This window comes from Lotus japonicus, chromosome 4 (genome assembly GCF_012489685.1).
Source record: "Lotus japonicus ecotype B-129 chromosome 4, LjGifu_v1.2".
Taxonomy (NCBI): Eukaryota; Viridiplantae; Streptophyta; class Magnoliopsida; order Fabales; family Fabaceae; genus Lotus; species Lotus japonicus.
The window spans coordinates 69,402,603-69,426,612 of NC_080044.1; the positions used below are offsets into that span (position 1 = coordinate 69,402,603).

At 36.2% G+C, this 24,010-nt stretch overlaps 5 protein-coding genes across 8 annotated transcripts; 2 read left to right on the forward strand and 3 right to left on the reverse strand.

Moving 5' to 3' along the window:
* Window positions 1–58: 58 nt before the first annotated feature.
* Window positions 59–8,675, reverse strand: LOC130711883 (uncharacterized). 4 transcript variants are annotated; one of them, XR_009010802.1, is made up of 25 exons: window positions 8,280–8,673; window positions 7,977–8,052; window positions 7,657–7,745; window positions 7,483–7,538; window positions 7,293–7,368; window positions 6,509–6,575; window positions 6,308–6,374; window positions 6,111–6,177; window positions 5,226–5,309; window positions 5,106–5,147; window positions 4,815–4,970; window positions 4,467–4,544; window positions 4,006–4,074; window positions 3,845–3,910; window positions 3,609–3,737; window positions 3,398–3,454; window positions 2,884–2,973; window positions 2,639–2,704; window positions 2,052–2,120; window positions 1,874–1,978; window positions 1,606–1,731; window positions 1,152–1,210; window positions 1,018–1,054; window positions 509–746; window positions 59–416 (listed from the first exon to the last, which is right to left on the reverse strand). XR_009010802.1 is itself a non-coding variant. In XM_057561655.1 (25 exons), the coding sequence occupies exons 1-24, from the start codon at window positions 8,454–8,456 to the stop codon at window positions 603–605; spliced, it is 2,052 nt and encodes a 683-aa protein (XP_057417638.1). In that variant the 5' UTR covers window positions 8,457–8,675; the 3' UTR covers window positions 59–416; window positions 588–602. The 4 variants fall into 4 exon arrangements, 2 of the variants coding, with proteins under 2 accessions (XP_057417638.1, XP_057417639.1); XR_009010801.1 differs by having other exon boundaries at window positions 59–419; XM_057561655.1 differs by having other exon boundaries at window positions 588–746; window positions 8,280–8,675.
* Window positions 8,676–12,305: 3,630 nt separating this feature from the next.
* LOC130714470 (uncharacterized) lies at window positions 12,306–13,277 on the forward strand. Its single transcript, XM_057564364.1, has one exon. It carries the CDS (start codon window positions 12,445–12,447, stop codon window positions 13,021–13,023), a length of 579 nt encoding a protein of 192 aa, XP_057420347.1. The 5' UTR covers window positions 12,306–12,444; the 3' UTR covers window positions 13,024–13,277.
* A 1,858-nt stretch (window positions 13,278–15,135) lies between these two features.
* On the forward strand, window positions 15,136–16,434 carry LOC130713250 (uncharacterized). Its single transcript, XM_057563035.1, has one exon. It carries the CDS (start codon window positions 15,136–15,138, stop codon window positions 16,432–16,434), a length of 1,299 nt encoding a protein of 432 aa, XP_057419018.1.
* A 1,767-nt stretch (window positions 16,435–18,201) lies between these two features.
* LOC130714469 (probable glutathione S-transferase) lies at window positions 18,202–19,560 on the reverse strand. The gene is made up of 2 exons (XM_057564363.1): window positions 19,161–19,560; window positions 18,202–18,709 (listed from the first exon to the last, which is right to left on the reverse strand). The coding sequence occupies exons 1-2, from the start codon at window positions 19,476–19,478 to the stop codon at window positions 18,371–18,373; spliced, it is 657 nt and encodes a 218-aa protein (XP_057420346.1). The 5' UTR covers window positions 19,479–19,560; the 3' UTR covers window positions 18,202–18,370.
* Window positions 19,561–21,004: 1,444 nt separating this feature from the next.
* LOC130714545 (guanosine deaminase) lies at window positions 21,005–23,771 on the reverse strand. The gene is made up of 5 exons (XM_057564453.1): window positions 23,539–23,771; window positions 23,085–23,144; window positions 22,621–22,811; window positions 21,506–21,610; window positions 21,005–21,414 (listed from the first exon to the last, which is right to left on the reverse strand). Exons 1-5 carry the CDS (start codon window positions 23,552–23,554, stop codon window positions 21,226–21,228), a joined length of 561 nt encoding a protein of 186 aa, XP_057420436.1. The 5' UTR covers window positions 23,555–23,771; the 3' UTR covers window positions 21,005–21,225.
* Window positions 23,772–24,010: the final 239 nt, after the last annotated feature.

Consider the following 24,010-nt stretch of genomic DNA (forward strand, 5'->3'; position numbering starts at 1 on the left):
TAAATCCTTGGATATGTTAAATCCTCCGTAGAAGAACTAGAAAAGTAAATAGCATAAATGGATGAAATATGAAATTTTGTATTTAGGAGAGCAACTTATATGTTACATTCATATGATAATGTATTCTGTACAGGTCCCACAGAGAACAAAACTTAAGGGGACAAGACGTTAAGGAAGGAGTAAAAGAACCCTAAAAACTGTTGTAGACTTGATCGCCATTTTCATCGAATACGCAGTACAGTAACCGATCACCTCCTCCAGTACCAGCAAAATAGTTTAGAGTTGCAAGCTGTTCAGACAACCTATTTTATATGACCTCTTGTCAACAGAGTTTAACTACACCCTCTACTTTATAAGCCCTTTACATGGGATGAGCAAGAATGTGTCAACATGCAACCATTGTCCATTTTAAGCACCTGCTGTCCAAATGAAAAAGAAATGTCATACGGAAGCTTCTGGACAATGATAACACTGCAACATTCTACATGTTCTCCAAGTAGAAGTAAACCTGCTCACAGAACTTTTAAGACATGATCCTAATTACTCAGCCAGCAGTTGTGCAGGAGCAAGAATGGGTTTACTTATACCACATGAATTTCAGGTCATTGTCGGGCACGTTTCGGGCTGGACTGATGTTCCATGTTGCCACATCTTCTAACAAACTGATCAAGAGTTTTCTGTTTTGCAGGGCTACTCACTGGCTGGCCAGCTGAGACCTCTAAGGTGTTCTCATGGCCATCTAACATCTGATTTTCCGATAACAAAATAAAAATTCAGAATGCTTCTAAAAAATCAATACGAAGTATCAAAGACTACTTGAGGTAAATATTCTCTAAAAGGTAGAAATATTTTCCGATAAGATTGACTCTCGGAGTCAATGTATCCCTCCTCATATATATATATATAGATTCTGAGGTAAATATCAGAATCGAATGTCCATATCATTTTACCATATGGAAACTGAATTTACAACATCTTTCATTTTGCAGTAAATATGATGCCAAAAAATAGATTTACCTGCCCCAAATTTTCCAGTTTGCTTTGCACTACGTCCCTAAGAATTGAAAAAAATGAGATTATCAATGCATCAAAGACGTCAAGTCATTACCAATTACCAAACCTTAGAGGACTAAGAAAAATACAAAACCTACCATATGATGTCATCAACTGTGTCATTTGCTAGCAAGTAGTATATATTTACTGAAGATACCTGAAAACAAGAACTAGAAAGTTAAAGAACCATCAGAGTATAGATTAACCTCTTCTACTAAAAAAAAAGGTTTAGCAATGACAGATCTTTTCTTTGACAAGATAATCTATCATATTTTTTTCCGAGGTTGCTTCATTTTCTTAGTGTTAATGTGCTAGTGCTGGGGTGACATGAAGAGCCCAGAAAGCAAGGAGACCTACTGACACCAGATTTCAACCTAGAATCTTAAAGAATTGGGTATATGGGTCTGTTCTCTTATATTACTTTTATCTTCCTCATTATTAACCAATGCAGGACTCAAAACTCTCACTCGAATTCCCAAGAGCTAGTACCATTTTATAATTGCGGATTGTTTTTTATTTAAATGATATTTAGATCTCTCCCTTTATCTTTACCTGGCCGATTCTATGAGCACGGTCTTCTGCCTGAATTAGGTCACCTGGAGTCCAAGATAATTCTGCAAAAATGACTGTGCTGGCAGCAGTTAAAGTCAACCCAAAGCCTCCAGCTTTAATAGATAGCTGCAAGACAGTACAAGGAACAGGAAACCATTATATCAGAATTGAACCATATTTTACACCAAAACTACAGATGAAACAAGCCAAGAGCTCAATCGAGAGAAAAGAAAAATAACTACTAGACACATGAATGAAATTACCATACCACTGCTGCCTTGATAGCATCTTTTTCCTGAAACTCTGTAACCAAGTGTTGCCTTGATGCAGCTGGTGTACCTCCATCAATCCGGATGCAGCCCACTTTTTTCTTCTGGAAATTTTTAACAGTTCCCATAAGTGTTTATCATTTCATGATAAGATTTATAAAAGTTAAGTGGCCTTACAAGAAGAAACTCATGTATGGCCTCAACCATTGGTTGATGATGTGCAAAGATAAGAAACTTGCAACCTGCCTGCAAGAATCATGACAAATCTAGCATTACCACATGCTATGATGCTAAACTGCGCAATTTTAACTACAAGAAAAAGCAAGGATCAAGTCAAACAAACGCTGCATATCGAAGCTTGAAAGTATCAAAATTAAGAAGGTATAACACAATGGTATTTTATATCTTCTTGTAGAATCAAGGTTATAACTCATGAGATGACTGGACATGGAAGCTCCATTATATTTAGTTCACAGTCAAAAATTTACTAAAATATTCAGTCAATTCATTCAACTTACAGTCAGCATTAAGGGGCACAATTTGTACTAAAAGTAACAGAAAATGACAAATTCAACTGACATTAAACATATTGAATAGTATTTGATAACAAAATAGACATGCATACATGCAAGCACATTCTAAAAAGAAAAAATAGATGATTGAGAATGCTAAAAACAGATCTTAACGCATTTTCAGTTAATAAGGTGGCAGGCTTGCCGCAGTTGGAAGTATTAATCTTCAGTTGATGTTGAGGTGAGGCATACCTCAATGACAGTTCCCACATAATCCAGAACCGATGGAATCTTGGCTTCTGCAGACTCAGTATATATCTGGAATTATATGAATAGAGATTCAGAGTTTAGTAACAAAACAAGTTATAATAATTCAAATTGCCAGTATACTGAGCATGACCGGGCATTGCAGTGAACTATAAAGCTCTTCTAGTTCTCGGAAATAGTAACAATATCTCAAACAAATTTGTGCAAACTACACCTTCTTCCATCCATACCTTGTTAATAAGGTGCTTTTGAGTAAACTTCAGTGATTCAACCTCCTCTTTTGAGTTTGATGCCTTAATTTTGGCTTTAACCATCTCCAACTGCAAAGCAACAATCATAGAGCAGTTTTACCACCTCAAACTCCAAGACATAAATATTATTACTCCCAAGCAAAATTACCTATTCTTGGTAAAGAAACTACCACCACTGTTCTAGACAAAATTGTTGAGCAAATTTACAACAGACTTCAGAAGTAAGACTACTATTCATTTATTCAAAAGTGAGAAAAACAAAATACTCATGATATGAACATTCATTAAATAGCGTAAATTAAGTCAATTTTACTTGGTTTGGAATTGAACAATCTAATATAATGCAACTCAAAAAATGTTGTCAAAAAATAAGCTAAAAAATTGCCAATATGCCTAGCAACTGCATTCCATAACTAGCTTTAGACCTATAGTTATAATAAAACTGGATGATGCTATCGTCATCTCAAGGCCTACAACAAATCTGCTGAATTACCTCACGAAATAAAGCATTAATTTGCTTCATGTCCTTGTCAGCCAAGTCTAGGAAGACCTAAGAATCAATTGCAAAACAAAGACAATAATTAACTCTAAACTTCCATCAATAAGCTGTGTGCATTCATAGTTTCATACTTTCATACATAAACCGAAAAAAGCGTGCAGAACATTAACAGATTGCAGAGACAAATGGCGATAAATGTACACACTTGTTGCCTACGCTTTACAGGAAGTTCAGTAAGAACATCCTTTTTAAGCCTGCGAATCATCACTGTTGCTTTCATCAAATTGTGCAATTCTTCATGGTTACTTGCACCTTGATAAATTCCAAAAATTCCCTGGAAGATTAATGCGTTAATGGTTAGTTGAAATACTCATCCATCAGCTGCAAAAGGAAAAATGGCTTTAAATGAATCCTATATGTAGCGAATATGAGAGGACTTACACCCTTGCAATACCGGTTACCATAGTCATGAACATTCCTATATACTTCAGGATACAAAGCTTCCAGCTGCAGCACAATTTCAAACAGATTATCAAAATGTAGATGCCAACAAGGTCAAACATTAATGAGGTATTAGACCAAAATACACAAAAATAAGTTACCTGCTTGTATAGTTCAATCGGTCGGGATAAAGCAGGAGTTCCACTAAGCAATATTGCATATTGAGCATTCTGACATTGTCACACTTAGTTTTACAGTGAACAAAAGCATGACGGAATTGGATAAAGAGAGATTACTCTGCACTGTAGCTAGCAGTCTATACTGTAACTCAAGTACTCAACTAATAATCAAGCTAAAACATACACCAATGAAAATCCTTTACATATAAAACCAGAGTTCCTTTTCAGAGGAGGGCAAGCAGGGTCCAGAGTGCTAGACACCCAAAATCCTGCACACACCATGACTTTATTTTTTCTTTCGTTAAATATCCATTTATTTCTCTCTCTTCTTGTTTTATCTTCTCCTTACATATTTTCTATGTTTATTAAACATGAGCTTACTTTAGAGGTAATATACCCAGACCAACCGCAAGCATGTCATTGTGACTTCCAAGAGTGAATACCTTTAAAACTGGCAGAGAAGCAGTAGTCCTCTTCGCCTGAGCATTTTTCAGAAAGTGTGATTCATCTGCAATGACAACCTGAATAAAAATAGTTCACAGCTAAGAGTATGATTTATCAGCAATAACTGGAACTGTTTTTGCAAAGGACACAGGTAAATATAGACCCAGTCATTACTTCAGGGACAGCTCTGATTGTACAGCACATGGCTCATTAATAGTTAATAAAATAACTGAAATGCCAAAAGTTAGTGTTGGCCACTTTCTCAATCCATTTTCATTTTTTAAAGATTATACTATAAGGGAAAAGACCATCATGGGGGAAAAATTAGGTAAGTGGATGGCGCTAACCTTAAAGTCGGATGCGATAAGCATATTCTGTAGCTTTGGCACCAAATCATATGAGATAATATTGAATAGCCCATCCAGATGAATGCTTCCTTTGGCACTAGAAGATACTATGTTGAATCCTCCTCTATTTGATCCACCATTTTGAGATAAGACAATCTACTCAACATAAGTAGAAGAAAATTAATATTATATTAGAAAGAACTTAAAGCAACCAAAAAAGAAAAGTCCGTCTATACAAACCAAAACAGAACAAACTAAAAAAAATTAATGAAGGGATCAATGATTACATACAACTATATCTGATGAAGGAATATTCAGCCATTGTTGAATCATCTAAGGCAAAACAATAAGCACATATGTTATCAAGTGTATTATAACAAATGATGAAAAATGTACAATTACAACCCTTACAGAAGCCCATTGCAAGCGTAATGAAGAAGGTGCAATTATAAGAACCGGCCACGAGTCCTGAACGCATGCAGCTACAGCAATGGCCTACAAAAACCAAGAAAAATTATACATTCAATAAATCAGTGATGTGGTACTCCACAAGAATAATTATTCCTCACTTTTCTTTCCCAAGGAAGAAGGGGAAAGAGAGAAAGGCAGAAAGGAGATTAACCACAGCAAAAGTTCACTAATGATCAATAGGTTTCACTCCCACCATTATCCTACTTTCCCCTTCTCCCAAGCAGGCATAATAAATTCTATTTATCTACTGTCGTGATTTATCATGTACACACACACACACAGACAATTTGATCAATTTAAAAACTTACAGGGACAATTTGTTAAAAAGAGAGTATCTAGTCAGTAGTCACAACTTCACGAAAAGAGTCATACATCAAATATGTATATGTATTTAGAACATGGAGCTGATGCCTACATGTATCTTAACGATTTTAATATTTACCGTCTACTTTCAGCTCAGATTATGATATAAGATATTCATAATCAGTCATCAAAATTGATAGAAATTTCCAAAATTTTACGAGAATAATGAGGTAACTGAGCAAGCAGCAGGATTTTGGCCTGAATACATGACCACATCAATGGTTCAGGGGTAGCATCAAATAAGTATGATTTCCACCATGGGTTAATAAAAAAAATTGATTGCAGAAGGAAGAAAAACATAACAAAATTTACAAGGCTGTGTATAAGCAGAAATTCTGAGAAGGCCATACATCTACAGCTACAAACAATTGTATTTTTGTTCGTTCATCAAGAAATAAAATGCTTCTACACATGTTGCACAGTTGAAGTATGCAAATAATTTAGTTTTAGACAGTGAATTGCCTGCAAAGTTTTCCCAAGTCCCATTTCATCAGCTAAAAGAGCACGACCTCCATGCTGCAATATAAACCTGAAAACAAATAAATAACGACTAAAATCAAGGCATAGTAGAAGAACAAGTTAGGAAGGAAAGACATGGAAGATAAACCACAATAACTCATCCATATCATACAAGAATGGTGGGAGAAAGGTGAGTATACCTAACACCTTCTCGCTGAAATGGCAAAAGCTTTGATTCAACATCGCTAGGGATCTTGTCGTATCGACCTTTCAGTAAAGGCAGCAAAAAATAGAAACTTCAGAATTTTTTGGGGAAAAGATAGATGCCTAAATCATTTGCAGGTCTAGAGAGAAGGAAACAAAAATCCTGATAATCAAAACATTCAGCAATCAGCATGTACCTTGAAGATCTGGAACAGCAGATGCAGCAGTAATGGCCCGCTGCACTAAGGGATCTAAGTTTTCCACCTGTACAATAATTTAGAAAATTGCATTAGGAACTAGGAAGAAAGCTAAAATATATAGAAATTAAGGAACCATATAATCCAGATAAAAATCACAAATGTAAGCACAAAAGTCTGGCACAAGCCCTGACTCTAGGACAGCAGAAATAAAAATATATGAATCAGTAATCGTTGCACTTAATCTTATTATCCAGATATGATTTTTTCCTTTTTTAAGACCTATCTCCATACGAATCTTAGAACATCAAAGTGTGCATATACAGTGTTAGTGTATCGGGGGAAGAAAACAAAAATGTGGAAGAGGCAAGAGACAGAAGGGGGGAAAGTATCTTTAACACATGTATAAAATTATAAATAAAAAAAGGCAACTATGATTCAGGACGAGCAAATATATCATTTCCTTTTATCTCCAAAGTAAAGAGTTGAAGCTCGTGAAAGCTATTGTTTCCCTCCGGCCAAAAAAAATTAACAGATCAATTACATGAAGTGGAGTGGTTGTGGTTGTTCCTATAAAAAGAACAAAGTGCACGGCCCTATCCACACTAGATCACAAGACACTGACAACAATCTTATTGTGTCGGCAGGCTCTCCCTCAAGGTAACAAATCCAACAAGAAAATGAAGTTGGACTATGCTAAGGTTATTTATCATATGGTGGCAAATAGTAAACTAACACCAACTTATAAGCTCCAAAGGAAATAAAAAATAGAAGAAGCTATTACCTGAACATTATGACCAGATAATTCTCCAAGAACCCTTTCTGCTTCTGATAAAGAAGATAGTGGAAACATCCATAACCTGCAGACACAAGGTTTTTATGAGGCTAACTGCTAAGGCTGCAAAGCAGCCAATCTAGAGAAATAATGCACTAGCAATAGCAAAACACAATGGAGGAAGGGTGGAAAAACATACCGCTCCTTTGCATTCCAAAAAGATTTAGGTATTCTCCGGAAAGCAGCAACTACTACCTGATGCAAAACAAAGTCCTTATCATGAGCCCGAATATCACCAAAGAAAAAACCTAATTTAAGGAAGAGCCAAAATTGAATAAAACTCAACACTCTACAAGTGGTTAGCAAATAAAACCTGGTCATATTGAAACCTTGCGGCGATGCTTCCACTAGAATGAAGGAAAAATTTGACCATAATCTTCGACCGTTCTTTTGCGTGTTCATCTGCTTACACAGAAAGCCATGTACACAAAATAAAAGCCAACATATCAAAATTTGATAAAATGAAAACCAGAACAAAATTACAACAATAGAATAAAAAAAGAGGAGGAAAAGCCGGGAACAAAAATCGATATAAAGTCTACAATTACATAGCACTCCCTAAGACAAACAATGCTGGGAACAAATTTACAAAAGATGGATAAAGAAAGGTGACTAAGTCAATGAAAACCACACCATTGTTTGCTGTTCCTGCTTTCAAATTCACTGACGTGGGAAGTACTCTAGCTCCTTGTTGAGACAAAGCATCAACCTGGAATTGCAACAATAAAACTAAGAAACAAAACAATGCTCTTTACAAAATAGCAGAATACTAGAAACTATAGCACACAAAAAAAAAAAAAATTGAATGAGAAAAGCAATAAACACACACTTAACAGGAAAAAAGAACAAAAATTCATCATGATGAATTTAACCCATGACCCATATAAAATGGAAAACAGCAATGAAATAGAAAACCAAAAAAGATTCTAACTTTACCCTTTGAGGACGTGAATCGGGAAGAGGGTTTGGTGGGTGTCGCTCCGAGTGGTGAGTTGCAGAATGCGGTTGTTGGGAAGAAGAAGGAGCGTGGCGCAGTTGAGCAATCTTCTGGAAAGCGTCACGTTCGAGGGAATCAAGGTCTTCAGCGCTCAAGTCCCAATCCTCTGTTTCCATACTGTACAATGCAAACAACCTCTATCTTCTCTTCTTCTCTCTATTATGAATTCACAGAAATTCAAACCTGCTTCTTTTTCTTCCTTGTGTGTTTTTGTTTTTCTGTTTTGAATTTGGTGAGCAGAACACTCTTCAGTTTTGTGTTGTTGACATGGTAGGTTACAAGATGCAACTTGCTATTTGGTATTTGGGAAAGTTTTTTAAATTTGTAGTAGTACAATAGAAATAGAAATGAATGACAAGAGAATCAACATCTCCACCTCTATGGCTTGGCATGGGGCACATTGAATCCTTTAATTCCTTTTTTTAAGAGAATAATCTCCTATTTAACAATCTTTTTAATTTTTATTAAGCTTAAATTTTTATTTAAACATGGAGGGGCGTGGCTCCGAAAGCGAAAAAAACGCTAAACAACAGGAGCAAGAAGCGAGGCTAAAGTCTCATCGGCATCCTAATACAAAATGTGTTGACACTCCACTAAAGGGAATTGTAACAATTGAGTCCCAAACACAAAGACATGTGCAGACTTTATTAAACTATCTACAACAAAGTTAGCTTCCGTAAGGACATGTTGGAAACGAACCTCCACATGAGGTGGTACCGCCTGCCGGATAGCACTAACCATCTCCAAATACGGATTGATCAACGTGTCAGAAGAGGTAAGAGCCGCAACAGTCTAAATGGAGTCACTTTCAATTACATTTTTTTATATATTACTTTAGATTATAGGTGATTTTGGTCCTATTAGTTTTTTTTCAAGTTAATTAAATCTCTCTACTTTTAAAATTCAGGAAGTTTGGCCTCTCTCAATTTTCATATGCATAAAATCCTAAACACTTTTTTATAATATTTTTTAGTTCATGATATAATTTTTTTTAGGGTTAAGTTGTTCTCGCGATTCCGGTTTGGGTGTGGTGAAGTGCAAAGGTCATCTTAAAAGTGCGGGTTTTAAGAATTAAATTCTCGAGATTCGAACAATCATTTTTACCATTGCGATTGGTATCCGCTGGGTGAGTTATGATAGAAATGACTTTTACCGTGATTAAATCTACTCCATATGTGAAGATTTTTCTAATAAAATAAATTTTTTAGAGTTTTAAGTAGAATAATAATAATAGAAAAACTTAATTTGCATTTGCTCAAAAAATATTACAGGATTAAATCACCAATAATGATATACTCACACCTCATTTTTTCTCCACTTCATTTCCACCTATTTTTATTTCTATCTCTCCTCTTATCATTTATCACATTTTATACTTTCTCTCTCTTACTTTTTATTTTCTTCATATTTCTCTCCTCTTTCCACCTAATTTTTAAGGTGTGAAATAATAATTATTCTTAAATCACTTGTTTTTTTTATAGGCTTCTTAAATCACTTGTAGTAAAAAAAATTAGGAAACTAAATGTGCAATTTACCCATGACTTATTATCAAAGATACATAAACATCAGTATTATTTAGCACATTTTTATTTCTTTAAGATCCTCGAATTATGCTGTCAAAAAAAATCCTCAAATTATTAATAAAAAAACTCAAATTATTAATTAATTTATCATTCCCTTTTTACATTTATCAAAATAATCACTTATAATCTCTTTTTCCTACTTTTTTTCAACAATCTCAAACCTTACACTTTTTTTTCATACAAAACCTTACACTTTTAAATTAATTCCATAAATTTTGGACATTTTTTCCTAAAATTACAGTTAATAAACTCTTGCATAAAAAGTAAACTCGTGTATTGAATTATATTATTTTGAGTTTCAAAAAAAATTATATTATTTTGAAAGTGACATAATATTTCAATTCAAAGTTTATTGGTAGTCAGATGTACCAAAAAAAAAACAAGTTTATTGGTAGTAACACGTGTAAATTTAAATATTACATCTTATGATTAAAATATTTTCAGATAATTAGTACTTTGTATTTTCCTTTTTTAAAATTTTTGTATAATACGTCTCATGTAAATGTAATATAATAATCAATATCCATGATATCTATTTGATATACATGTTTTTTATTCACAGCAATTTAGAGTGAGAAGATAATGCCTCAGTTCAAGACAGAGAAATGTATCGGACTCAAAAAATACTTACATAACTTCCGCTTTTTGATACTCATTCTCTTTAGGCTTAAATATGTTGGAGGTCCCTCTAAAATAGGGGTCCTTTGGTTAAGGCCCCTACAAAATATTTTGGGTGGAATAAGCCCCAAATGTGAAAATAATATATAGTGATAAGCCCCTGCCGTGAGGTTCCGTTTAATTTTTGATGATTCTGCAAACGGCGCTGACGTGGATTATATTTTTTGAAAATAATTAGGGTGCCACGTAAGTAAATTAGGGTTGAAAAGAATAAAAAAATAAAAACTCAAAAGTAAAAAACCCAAGTAAAATCCCCAAACGTACTTGGGTTTTTATTTTATTTTTATTTTTTTCAACCCTCATTTACTTATGTGGCACCCTCTTTAATTGAATAATTTTCACAAAATATAAACCACGTCAGCGTCGTTTGCAGAATCATCAGAAATTAAACGGAACCTCACGGCAGGGGCTTATCACTATATATTATTTTCACATTAGGGGCTTATTCCACCCAAAATCTTTTGTAGGGGCCTTAACCAAAGGACCCCTATTTTAGAGGGACCTCCAACATATTTAAGCCTTCTCTTTAAATATACAAACTTGATGTTCAACATCTAGTGAATTGTTCAACACATGAATTGCTTCTTTAGTACTTCAACATCATTTAAAATCCAATAAGTTTGTCATATGAGCTACGACTTCAAAACATGAATCTCCTGAACAACATTTGTCTTGTGCTTTTATGTACTTACGAAACTTTAAAGTAGATTATAGTAAAAATCTTAAGTTTATTATATTATCATCAAAACACCACATGAGATATCAAGATTTAATAATTTTCATTTTTTTAAAATGGAGGGACACGACCCAAAAAATAAAGAAAACTACATTAAAGCCGATCGCGGGAACGACACTCCCATGCAATCAAACAAAAGCAAATTATAACATCTAGGAGGAGGGGAATCCAGGACATGAGAACCGATACTAAAATCATGAGTCATGCTAGCTAAACAGTTTTCCATTTGATTTTCCCCTCGACAAATGTAGGCACAACGACAACCTCACTCTCTCGCCATCCAAGCACGAATCTGATTAACCAGAGAGGTGTAAGGTGCAAATCATCAAACCCCGCATTAATCAACTGAACCGTCAATGACAAATCACTCTCACTTAGGACCTTGGTATACACTCTATCCAACTCAAGCGAAATCACCATGAAAATGCTCCATAGCTCGCGTTGACTACGTCCCTGCCCTTTGTACACACCGCCCGTCGCTCCTACCGATTGAATGGTCCGGTGAAGTGTTCGGATTGCGGCGACGTGGGCGGTTCGCTGCCTGCGACGTTGTGGGAAGTCCACTGAACCTTATACGTTGGCAGAGGCCCACAACAAATTTGACGTTACCAAATTTCAGCAAAACCCAAACAACCAACAACCATTAGCATCCCGACAAACCCCGCCACACGCCGCCATTTTTCATTTTCAGAAGTTAAACTTTCGAAAGTTAAATTTTTTCGTGTTCCAACAACTCTACTTCAGTACGTGTATTTATGACACTTCAAGATATGGATATCAAATCTTCGAAAGTAAAATCTTTCACTTTGAAAAATTCCAGTTATGGAAGTAAAAATCTTACGACTTTGAAAGTGTTTTATACTTCAGGAAATATTTATCATTTACTACGAGTTAGGACACATAAACATAATTTGAAGGAAAGATTTGAAACCTATAACACACCATTAATAAGCAGTAACACATAATTATTAACCCTTCCCACCAATTTTCCCAACCATAGTCTCCATTTTCATTTTCAGCTCACTCTCACTCACTCTTTAACTTCTAGGGTTACCGTTACTCCCTCGCCACGTACGGAGGCTCTCTCCTCCGTCAAATGCCACTCCGATGAACCCGCTACAACCCTCCGCCGCCACCTGCGACGGCTGCGGCGCCACCCAAGACGCCTTCCTCATCATCCACAACATTCGCTACCTCGCCAGCAACCACCGCTACTGCACCAACTGCGTCCTCAAGCACCACCACGGCGTCTTCTGCCCTATCTGCTTCGACGTCTTCGAAGAAGGCTCCCTCCTCCCTCAGCTCCGCGTCATGTGCGTTCGTTGCCCTAACATCGCTCACCGATCCTGTGCGCTCACCTCCACCGTCGCTTACCCTACCTCCGCACCCGCATTCCTCTGCCCCACTTGCGCCGATCCCGAATTCGCATACTTCCAGCTCCCTGATCGGAAATCTGGAGCTGTCGATCTCCAGTCCGCGAAGATGCTCGTCGCCGCCGCTCGGATTGCTGCTGTTTCCATGACGAAGGCGGCTGCAGCTGCTCGGTTTGACGCCGAGCGGCGGGCGAAGGAAGCTGCCGTGGCGAGGAGGAAGGCGAAGGAGGCGCTGGAAAACCTCGCTAGTATCGTCGCCATGGAGCAGATGGGAGTTTCTGCTCAGAATGCTGGTGTGCGTGTCACGAATTAGAGTACTTTGCCATCAAAACTTGCATTGTAATTTAGATTTAGACTGTTTGATTTGGGCAAGTGCTGAATTTTTTGTGCCAGGATTTGGTTAGGGCTAGTTGACTGCATCATTCATATATTCAAATGCTCAGTTATTCTGTTTCGTGTATAATATTCGTGACCGGATTTATCATTTTAGAAGTGAATTATGTGTCGGATATGAGTTTGCGATCGGATTTATCATTTTAGAAGTGAATTAAGATTGTCTTGTTTGAACTGGGTATGGTGGTGCTCTAGATGTGTATGATTTTTTTCGTGGTTCAGCTAATATCTCTTCAACAATCTCCTTGACCTACTGCATGTTTGGATACATGGTGAAAAACCACGATAAAGCCATAATCACGGCGGACAACTGCAAGAGCTAAGAGAAGTTGCTTCTGTCCATCGTGATTTGTCACCTTGTCTCCAAACATACACCTAGTTTCACTTGTAAACCTCTTGTAGGTGAAATGTCCTGCATAGTTATTCTTTGCCGCAAGCTCTGGTTGTGTAGTGTTATGGTTTTTTAGGGGTGTACTTGAGGGCACAGTCATGGGTCCTTTCACTTATAAACTATTCATTACTCTCTTATTTATTCGATGTGGAACTTCTTTATTTATTTTTTTCTTATTCTCACACTTGAAGATTCCCAAAATCTAGAACAGGATATCAGTTTTTTTTGCACTTTGTCAATGTACTGAACTTTGCACTTTCTGTGATCTTTCTTTGGGTTTTAGTATTAGTGCACAAATATCCAATAAACAAGTACAAGCTCCAATTTTTGGAAGAATGATAGTGAATGAGTGATTAAGTGCAACCAGGCCTTAGACATCAGGGATGCTTCTTTAGGAACCAGGGTGGCTGATAACATAATGTTCTTGCAGAAGTTGCTGGCTGTAGGAATGTAGTCAAAAGCGCGCTTTAAAGCGCTAAAGCTAGCTTTAGGGAGCCCCGCGCTTCAAGCGGTGGCTAAAGCGGAAATCTGCAGAAAGCGCAGCGAAGTGGGGCTAAAGCGCGACGTTTAACGCTTCTGTCGCTTTCAGAAGGTCCAGATTTACTCGGGTTTGGTGACCCAGTAAGGTAAAATAGGGTTTTCTCGGGTTTTTGGACTCATTTCTCACTCAGCCACTTCTTCTCTCACGGGATTCTTTCTCGGTCTCTCTCTGCTGCAGCCGCCGACGATGACACTAGGTAAACCTGAAGGAGAAACAACTCTTAGTTGATGGCTTTCTGAGGTTCAATATGCTTCTTGGCTACTACTTCTTCCAATGGCCTCTTTAGAATCAGTTTAAAGAAACAAAACAGGGCTCTCAATATAGTCAGATTAAGCCATATCAGTAGGAGTGAGGGTATATATTGCTTAACATATGTATTGGCTTCTTTGTCACGTATGTATTGATTTCTTTAGAACATGAGTGGGTGAATTGGGGATTGAGAAAAGGAAAATTTAAACAAGAAAAGGCCAAAGCATCAATGGAGCAAAGCTGCTTAATTTCTCTGCACATTGGTTAGGAAACTTCTAAGAAGGTTATGTGCTTACAGTAAATAGAAGTTAAGTGGCAAATTTTATCCCAAATCAGATGTTTAGCCAAAGAAACCTGGAAAATATGAGTGTTACAATCCAATCAAACGACTAATTAGTGGCATGAAAGGGACATGTAGTTGATCAGGATCTTATTAGCACTAAGTCACTAACTGCAGTAAGTTTTGCTGCAATGTTATTGTTATTCAAACAGTGGTAGAGGAGAGTTGCAGAAAGGGACATGTAGTTGAGTGTTATATGGGGCTATTCGACCAAACTGCACAGGCTTCTTTCTTCTACCCTTCTTCTTGTCTCGAATTTGCACCTTATTGCTGATGACTGGTAGCCTTATGTTGAATGGTTCAAACGCTTTATATGTTGTATGGTTCAAACGTGGATTAGTTCATACTTCATAGTTACTGGGCTTTCAAAGGTCATAGACCAGTAAACATTGGACTTGTTCCAAATGGACCAGTTCTCAGAGATATCTTTGAGATTCAATAGTATAAAACATCAAACTCTTCAAAAACTATTAGCATAAGGTAAATATTCAGATCACAAGAATTGACTATCATGGAAAATCTGTCGGATGATTTACTGATGGAGATATGGAGTCGTGTGCCATACAAGATGACAGTGAGATGCAAATCCGTCTCGAAGCGCTTCTCAGCTTTCATCTCCCGCCCTGAGTTCATGTCGCGGTCCATCTCTCACTACCACACCCTGCTCCAACACATGAACCAGGAGCAGCATCACAAAGAATGGTGCTTGAACTTTGTGTCCAAGCGTAACCTTCTCATCGTGTTCCTCCCCAAACTTCACCTACTCAATCCTCAAAGCCAAAACCAACTTTCCTTGAGTTTTCTCGGCAGAAAATTCGACCCAAAACTTGATGATGAAAGGAAAAAAAGTGCCCTGTATTCAAGGATTGTAGGCTATTCCAATGGTTTGCTCCTATGCAAGAAAACATCGCGTGGGAGAGTCTACCATGTCACCAACCCTATGACAAGGGAATGGACCAAACTCCCTCTTCCTCCTCCACCGCTCACCGGTCACAACCAACGTGACTGTGTCTTTGAAGGGTTTGTGTGTGAACCTTTTTACCAGGTCGAAGCAAACAATGTCGTCACTCTCAACAGCCACAACAGGTTCAGAGTAGTTCGTTTTCCGTGGTTGAATGATAGGGTGTTTTCTCATACACCAAAGTTCGAGTTTGAAATGGTGGTTTTCTCATCTGAAACAGGGCAATGGTGTAGAAAAACTGTATCTTGCCCAAAGGGTTTTGTACAAACTGACATTTTGATCCATGCAGTTGCACATAGAGGGAGATTGTATTTCATGGGGAGGATGGATCTTCTGGTGTACGACCCTTTCAACAATGATGCCCATCAGTGCTGTCACACCATTGATTATCCTATTCATTCTCCATATCCAAGAGATCTTCCTTTTACGGGCCATGTTGGGGTGTCCTGTGGAAACATTCGAATTGCTAATATCTCTTGCTCATTTGACCCCCATGTGTTAAATACTATGACTGTGTGGGAACTGGAATATCAAGATGACTCTAGCTGCTGCTGCTGGCATTTGGTGCACAAGACTTTCATTCCTGGCCAAGATAGGAGAAGTTGTATCAGACCTGAGTTTGAAACAAGGCGAGAATGTGAGACGGTTGATCTGGGGATGCAGGTGAGAGCTTTCCATCCACATCATGGAGATGTTGTGTTCTTCCAACGTTCTCACAGCATATTTTGTGGAAACTTGAGGACTAACCAGTTTGACACTGTCGGATATGGGATTCATGGGTTCCAGGTGTTGCAGATCATTTCAATTGATCTTCCAGGTTGGCCAGCTCCTGTTCCATCTATAACATAAAGTTACTTCCCTTCTCTGATAGATTAGAGTAGAGATCTTGGTTACTTGTTATGTATGTGTTTGAATACCAGTTAAGGAACGACAAGTGATACGGTATTTATCCTGTAAAGTCAGCTTACAAGGTACTTACTACAAGGCCATGATCAGGAGGAATCTGATTTTGTCTTCAAAGATGTATGGTCAGTGATCACTCCTTCTATGCTTGCACCTTTTTGTATGGAGGGTATTTGCTGGATAGGATCCAGAGTAGAATGAATTTAAGAAAGAGATAGGATCCAGGTATTTTCTTGCCCCTTTGCTTGGGCTGTGTGGACATCATGCTACAATTGGCTGGGCATTACAACTGTTCTACCAAAGGATGGGAGGATGCATTTTTCTCAGCATGTTTTTAGAAATGATTTGTTATTTTCAGGTGAGTCCTTGGTCGTGACAAAAGTGGTGGAATTGACCCAACTAGTTGTTGGAATTGGCTTAAAGCCAAATTGTGAGTGGATGCAAAACCCATCATACTGGCTCTCGAATTTGTAATATGAAACTTGTATTCTGTTGTAACTGGGAGGGGTCTAGTGGCTTTCTGAGCTCCACCTTTAATGCTACATGAATCTTGAGGGCTGGAAATGAATACCCCTTCCTGAATGCACATCAATGCTTTCTCGCTTTGTTCCTATCCTAGTGCACTATCTACATTTGGTCTCTTTTACATTTGATCCAAGGTCTTTGGGGCACCCCTTGGAAGAATTGTGGAAAAAGGGTTTTAGGACCTGCAAGTGGTAATTAATTGCTGCCTCTATATACTGGACAGAAGGGGATCAAAGATTACTAGGTGGGTGGGCCTTTAAGATTAATTTGTTTTTGGTGGGTGATAGCTGATTGAGGCATAACTGTGGATCTGTCACAATCCTCATTTGCCTGAACTGATCATTTCTCTTATTTGTAACGTTCTCTTATTATTGGGTTTTTATCACCCTTGTGCTTATGAATCAAATCTCTTTTGCTGATAAGAAAAAGTACACCATGAACAGACAGACTCTCATCTCAATCCATAAACAGAGATTCATTCAGTTTTTATCTCGAAGTGAGTGTTAATGTACATTTGCGCTGGTGCCAACAGTTATCCAAATATAGCCTATGTTGTTTCATCTGATCACTTTTGACACTGCTTATTTCAATGTATGAAACTGTGATTGTGCACTGCTAGCTTGTTGATGGAGTTTGAGTTAATTATTGCATCTGGTTTTTGTAATGTTTTTTCTTCTAGAACCTGGTGGTAATTTTTTTTTTATCAGAACAGGTCATTTTACTTTGAAATGATCATATTTTGTGTCTTGCATATGCAGTTTGAGGTGGTCAAAGCTGACCAGTTTTCATCTTTGTTTTGGATTGAGAAAGGGTAAATTAAAGGCCAAAATTAAGGCATCTGATTCAAACAGGAGGCTGAGTTACTCAAGTTTACTCAACAGCATCTTATTAACAAGGTATGGATTGAATAAGCTGTGAGCATACTACATATAAATTTAATTTACACACTTGGTTTAAGAAATCATTACTATTTCTTAGAACAAGTAAAGGTTTATAGTCCTGCAATGCCTGCTCATGCATTCTTGTATATGGGTAGTCTGAATATTTATGACTTTGTTATATGCTACTGGTAGCCAAACATCCCCCAATAATGTCAAACTTTGATTTTAGCCATGGAACTATTTGTATATGCTTTTAGAAATTAGAATAAAAAGGGGGAGAGGGACTTAAGAAGTACACAATAATAAATAAAATGAAAATCCAATTTTATTTCAACTTGCTAAGGCATCCAAACTGACAAGCTCAACTCACATTTTATTACATCAAACAAGAAACTTTCCTACTTCTTTCTTCATTTATTTGGCTGAATCAAAGTCCTCCAACATAAAATCTTACCATCATTTGTTTGTTTTTATGCTTAGTCCACCCCGAATTTTTTCCTGACCGTGTGAACAAATTCACGGATATCCTTTTCGTTTGGAAGAAATTTGGACACACTTTCTCTCTGCAAACACCTCTCTCCCCATGCAATGAGTTTTGGGGAGTCTATCTTCAATTTTCCTACTGTCTCCCAAGTAGAAAACCACCTATAGAAAGGAATCAAAGCAATGTCAAGAAACCCAAATGCTTCACCCCCAAAGTATGGCTTGTCCCCAAGAAACTCCTCAATCAGCTTCAAATTCTCTACTAACTCCTTCCTCTCTGCCTCAAGTTCATCTACCTTCCCAGTCCATATCTTCTTTGCAACTTCATGCACCTGCATATTTAACCCAAAGTATTGCTGTTAATACATTTTCTTGTAAATTGATGTAAATACATAGTTATTGTGTAATGCATATCATGTATCAGCATGGATATTGTGTAATGCAGGTATTTGGAGACACTAACAATCAAGTTCGAGCCGGAAACATCCTGATATATTTGAGTTATAAGATCTCTTTTTGGTTATTATTAATGGACTAAGAGAAGCTACTCTGAAACTCACCATGTTGTGACATTTGATATAAAAAATGTAATGTTGTAACATTTCTCACTAAAATATGAATACAAATTAAACAAATCATTATGAAATTGGCGAAGTGGGCAATTTCAAAGTTTGATTAATGCTTCATGGACATCTGCATAGTGCATAAACCGAGCAGAAGAGAAAGATCGAGCGAAAAGCGGTGAGTGTCCACTAATCATTACTCTTGAAGATTTGAACATACCTTGTGATCAACAAAATCAGCCCAGAACCTGGCTTGAGCTCTATGGTATGGATCAGTGGGCAAAAGTGGAGCTTTGTCCTTCCAGACCTCATCAATATACTCAACAATGATGAGAGATTCACATATGGGCTTACCATTATGGATGAGGACAGGGATTTTCCTGTGGACTGGGTTCATTTGCAGAAGCAGTGCACTTTTGGTGTTGATCAAATCCTCTTCCTTGTGCTCATAATTGACCCCTTTCTCTGCTAGTGCAATCTTAACTCTATTCCCAAACATACCGAGACTGAAATCCAACAACACCACCCCATCCCCCATTGTCAATGACACCACTGAACCAGAACTATCTGAATTGTTTAGACAATGTGGAGAAAGAGATTGAGTATCATCATTGAATTTATAGGCAATAACATATTTTTTTTGAAAGAATAGGCAATAACATTCAATTCATGATTGTTATTAGTATATGAAAAATTCTAAAGAATATGTTTGGTCATCTTAATCATCCATCAATATTTTTCTTAAATATTAAAAAATAGTCAAAGTTAAAAACTGAAAAACATTTATTACATTAATTAGTTATAAATATTTGATGAAAATATTAAAAGTATAATTACTGCAAGATATGAATGATATTCATAGTACTCCATAGCAAGACTAAAAATATTAACTAATGCAATTAATTTACATTAAATGTGATTAATTTTTCATATGTATGGATAAAAAAATCAATTGCAGTTTTAAATCAAGTCCAATAAGGAAGAAAAAAAGTAAGGTAACACAATCATATAATACTGTAATGCTAGGACAATGAAATCCAATTGTTTTATCATATTCTGTCCATTATGTGTAAAACTTATTTGAGGGGTGATTGAGTCAGAACTCAGCAGAATATGATAACATTTTTTATTCCTTTCTCATCCTTGTTCTACATTAAAATTATTTCAATATTTATATATTTATAATATGTTAATTTATAAATGTAAAAATAGTTACTTAAAATTATTTCTCTACTTATATAAATTTTATAATTTAAATATAGATAGAGTAACTTAATTTTTTATAATATTTTAAAATTTAATTAATTTTAGTTATTTAACACACAAGTTAAAATCAGGTGGCTACTTATAAAGTTTTAAATTAAAAATAGGAAAATTTATAAAATAATTTAATTTTTAAGGATATGCTCCTTTATAAAAAATATTTTTTTCTTACCATATATATATATATATATATTATATCATTATCCAAAAAATATTCTATCAATAATTCAATATTCAATATATAGTCCATCTCAAATACAAGTAAGCTCTACTCTTTTCTAACTCTTTTATCCTATTATATCTTTGACTTGTCATATTTAGACCATCAAACTAGTCAATTAATGCATGTTTGACTTTCTATTTGCGTTCACGTAATGGAAAATATGCATATGCATCCCTAACGCATCAATGAAAAACTAAACTTTGTCACATTAACTCATTAGAGTGAAATTCAACAAGAATGCAAAAATAGGCTAGGGCCCTCACTGGTCTAGAATTGGAATACTAGTAGTGAGGTGTGCCCTTTTCCACTTTGTAACTCACTTAACAAGAACTTTTTTTTACCATACTAGACTACTAGTAGTGAGGTTAACCAAGAATGTATATATGCAAATTAATTGCTTCTCACCATTCCAAAGCCACTGAAAAAATTTAGTCTCCTTTCAAAAAATGAAGGTAAGTTTCTTAGAGTCAAAGATAAGTTCCACGAGAGCAATAACATTTTACGCATTAGAAAAACCAACTTTGAAGGTTAGAAAATCTAAATTGCTTTATGAACACAACATCAGGGTAGCCATGAAATGATAAAGATGAAAATGTATTTGATATAATCCTGTGTGAAAATGCATACAAGAACCAATTGACAATCAGATAGTCATTATCTGATGCAATCCGAAATGTAGCATATAACTTGTTATATACTCAAATGAGATCAATACACTATCAACATTTTCAATCATTCAAATGAACCCAATCCTGAACAGCAAATTTTCATCAGATGTTGAGTAAAAAGGAAAAGCGATCTAGTACATTTGGAACTTTTCCTTTGTTTTCTGGAAAACCTCTTCTGCAATGAGGGCCCCATTACCATCAGCTCTTTTAATCTCCAACTGAGCTTTCTGATAGAATCCAGTACCTCGCAATGCATCCGCAATAAAATCATCAAACCCAATAGCAATTGCTGCCTCAGCCTTCGCTCCATAAACCAACCTCTGTTTCAAAAGAATGTGGTAATAAGTTATGCTGAAAACAATATATAAGTTGGTATAAATCTGAAATATAAGAAAAGAAGGCCATTCCAACCTTAATTCGAGAAAGGTGGATTGCACCAAAGCACATGGGGCAAGGTTCACAAGAAGCATATATTTCACAATCTGAAAGCTCTATCTGGTTAAGCTTCTTACAGGCCTGTAAAAATGAAAGCACTGCATTGGTCATTTTTGGTTTGCCATTGCATAAAGTTTGCTACACCTAAAGCATTAAAGAAGAGGCACATAGAGTAATACAATAAGTTTCTTTAGATTTTTTGTTGGGATTTTAGAGCTTATAAACTATACTGTCTCAGCTATCCTTTTGAGAACCTAGATAGAGTGGTATTTGATGTCAATTTGATATCTAGTCATTTATCGGTTGGTTAAAGAGTGAGGCAACAATATGTAAATTCTGGAAGCAAATACATCTTTTCAGCACTTTAGAATGCTGCAGCATTTTCATCTCAATCATTATCTAGATGTTAAAGTAACAGACAACACAACAGAACCCTAAAGTACGCATTGCCTAATATCATGTGTAACATAAAATCATCTCAAAACCTAAAACCATATCATCTTTTGGCAGCTTTATCTCATAAACTCAACAACAAATATTAACAGCATTTCCAGCAGGTGGTCATAAGACCATAGAAAAATAGTGCCGGCGAGATAGGGATCATGTTCTACGTGTATCAGATATCAAAACTAGGTGGAATCGAGCATAAGTCCAAGACCCTTACCTCATCACTGTCCAATTCAAATTGATCATTTTCATTACCTTTTCATGAGAACAGAGAAGACAGAGAAGGGTTCAACAAAAATTATCTTAAAGAGAGCCTTAACAGTTTCCCCCAATTATCTTTAGAAGCCGGGTCTTTAGGTTGATGCTTTGAATCTTTTCAATCATGTCAAATCCAAGTTTGTAAATTCTTAATCAATTGACCTCTTAGTAAAAAAAAATCTTAAAATAGCCCCCCTACAAACAGGATTTCTCCGTATAAGTGTGTTACCAAGCATCGCAACATGTATCACTTTGAAATATAAGTGGATTGTGGTTATCCTGTTCCTAACATTAGAGACAAAATACTAATGCAACATCAAGATCTATTAAAAAAATAAAAAATGCAATTCTCATGCTTTATAAGAAAATCATTTGGTGGTTTATACCTCTCTTATTGCTGTCACCTCTGCATGAGCAGTAGGGTCAGTGTGATTCAGAACCATGTTGTGACAACTAACAACTACTTCGTCATTACGAACAATTACAGCACCAAAAGGGCCTCCATGTCCACAATCTACCCCTTTGTATGCTTCTTCAACCGCTTTTCCTAAAAATTTGTGGTCTCTATCCTGCACAGCTAATTAACCAATACCAACAGCAGAAGAAAAGTAATAAGACGCCAGTACAATATCGAGCAGGCCATGCAACAAAATCTCCATATGACTTTTTTCATTTCAAATATAAACCATCTACTGAAAGATTGGTTGGATCTATGGTTTGCTTATCAAGCCTAATGTTTACCAATATAAATCATTAATTCAGGTTTCTATCAAATGAAATGATATGATAAGATTAAGATTCCGAAATAACTAAACAGAACCAAGCAGAACATTATGTGCAGAAGCATTACCTTCCTGGTGACCAGCAAAAGCAGTAGCCACTGAAACAGTTCCATCCTTGGTTTCCACCACTAAAATAATCAACAAGGCCAAAAAAACATCAATAACAACAATTAAATTTAAAGCAAATGGAACAACATATGAAGCAGAATCAATCCTCCACGAGTTCACATTATACAGTTTATCACTCTCAATCAATAAAGCCACAGAAGATTTGAGGGTATTCTAGTATAATTGAGGTAGACAGTTTGCACATAAGACAAAATATACAACATAGAACAATTTCAAAAGGAATGAACTTTTTCTTAGACTTAACAACCCACTAGTTAAAAATTAATTCAAAGTGAAAATCGATGAAATGGGTAAGCGAAAAACCCAAAAAAATTGAAATCTGGGAAAATTGAATTTATGTGGTTGAAACAAAAATAGAATCCATAAACGACAATGGTGAAGGTAGATAGATACCGTTAACTTCCTCCATGACAACGTTGGATGCAGGAAGTAGTAGTTGTCGAGGAAATCTGGGAAGGTTTGTTGTGGGGGTTAGAAGAACGATGAACAATGGGAATGGTGAAAGAGAATGAATGAAGTCCACGAAAATGGTACAAAAGAATATAATTAAATAAAAATGAAAAAAGAAGGAAGCAGCATGTGAAGTTGTTGCATTAGAATATAAAGAGCCTGTGAATGATGCTTTGCTTGCGTGAAATATTAAATATATATAGGGAAGAAAATGATATGATATGATAAGGAAGATGAATGCAAACGAAGCTTCCCTTCCACCCAAAAAATATGCCTATAGTTATTGCATCATACCATAGACGTCAAAATTATTAGATGGCATTTTGCTTTCCCAAAGTTAATAAAAATATATTAATGTGAGATTTCTTGCTATTATTGTGTACTAGTAGAAATACAATTTGAACACAATAATGGG

Excerpts from the sequence above, each read along its gene's own strand:
- LOC130713250 (XM_057563035.1), top strand. The coding sequence starts at position 15,136 with ATGGAAAATCTGTCGGATGATTTACTGATGGAGATATGGAGTCGTGTG.
- LOC130714545 (XM_057564453.1), bottom strand. Across the intron at positions 22,812-23,084 it reads TTTTGCTGGTCACCAGGAAG|CTGTGCAGGATAGAGACCAC; the intron begins GTAATGCTTCTG and ends TTGGTTAATTAG. Across the intron at positions 21,611-22,620 it reads AGGTGACAGCAATAAGAGAG|GCCTGTAAGAAGCTTAACCA; the intron begins GTATAAACCACC and ends TCATTTTTACAG.
- LOC130714469 (XM_057564363.1), bottom strand. The coding sequence starts at position 19,478 with ATGGGGGATGGGGTGGTGTTGTTGGATTTCAGTCTCGGTATGTTTGGG. Across the intron at positions 18,710-19,160 it reads CTGATTTTGTTGATCACAAG|GTGCATGAAGTTGCAAAGAA; the intron begins GTATGTTCAAAT and ends TTAAATATGCAG.
- LOC130711883 (XM_057561655.1), bottom strand. The coding sequence starts at position 8,456 with ATGGAAACAGAGGATTGGGACTTGAGCGCTGAAGACCTTGATTCCCTC. Across the intron at positions 6,576-7,292 it reads TATCTGGTCATAATGTTCAG|GTGGAAAACTTAGATCCCTT; the intron begins GTAATAGCTTCT and ends ATTATTGTACAG. Across the intron at positions 3,738-3,844 it reads GTAACCGGTATTGCAAGGGT|GGAATTTTTGGAATTTATCA; the intron begins GTAAGTCCTCTC and ends TTAATCTTCCAG.
- LOC130714470 (XM_057564364.1), top strand. The coding sequence starts at position 12,445 with ATGAACCCGCTACAACCCTCCGCCGCCACCTGCGACGGCTGCGGCGCC.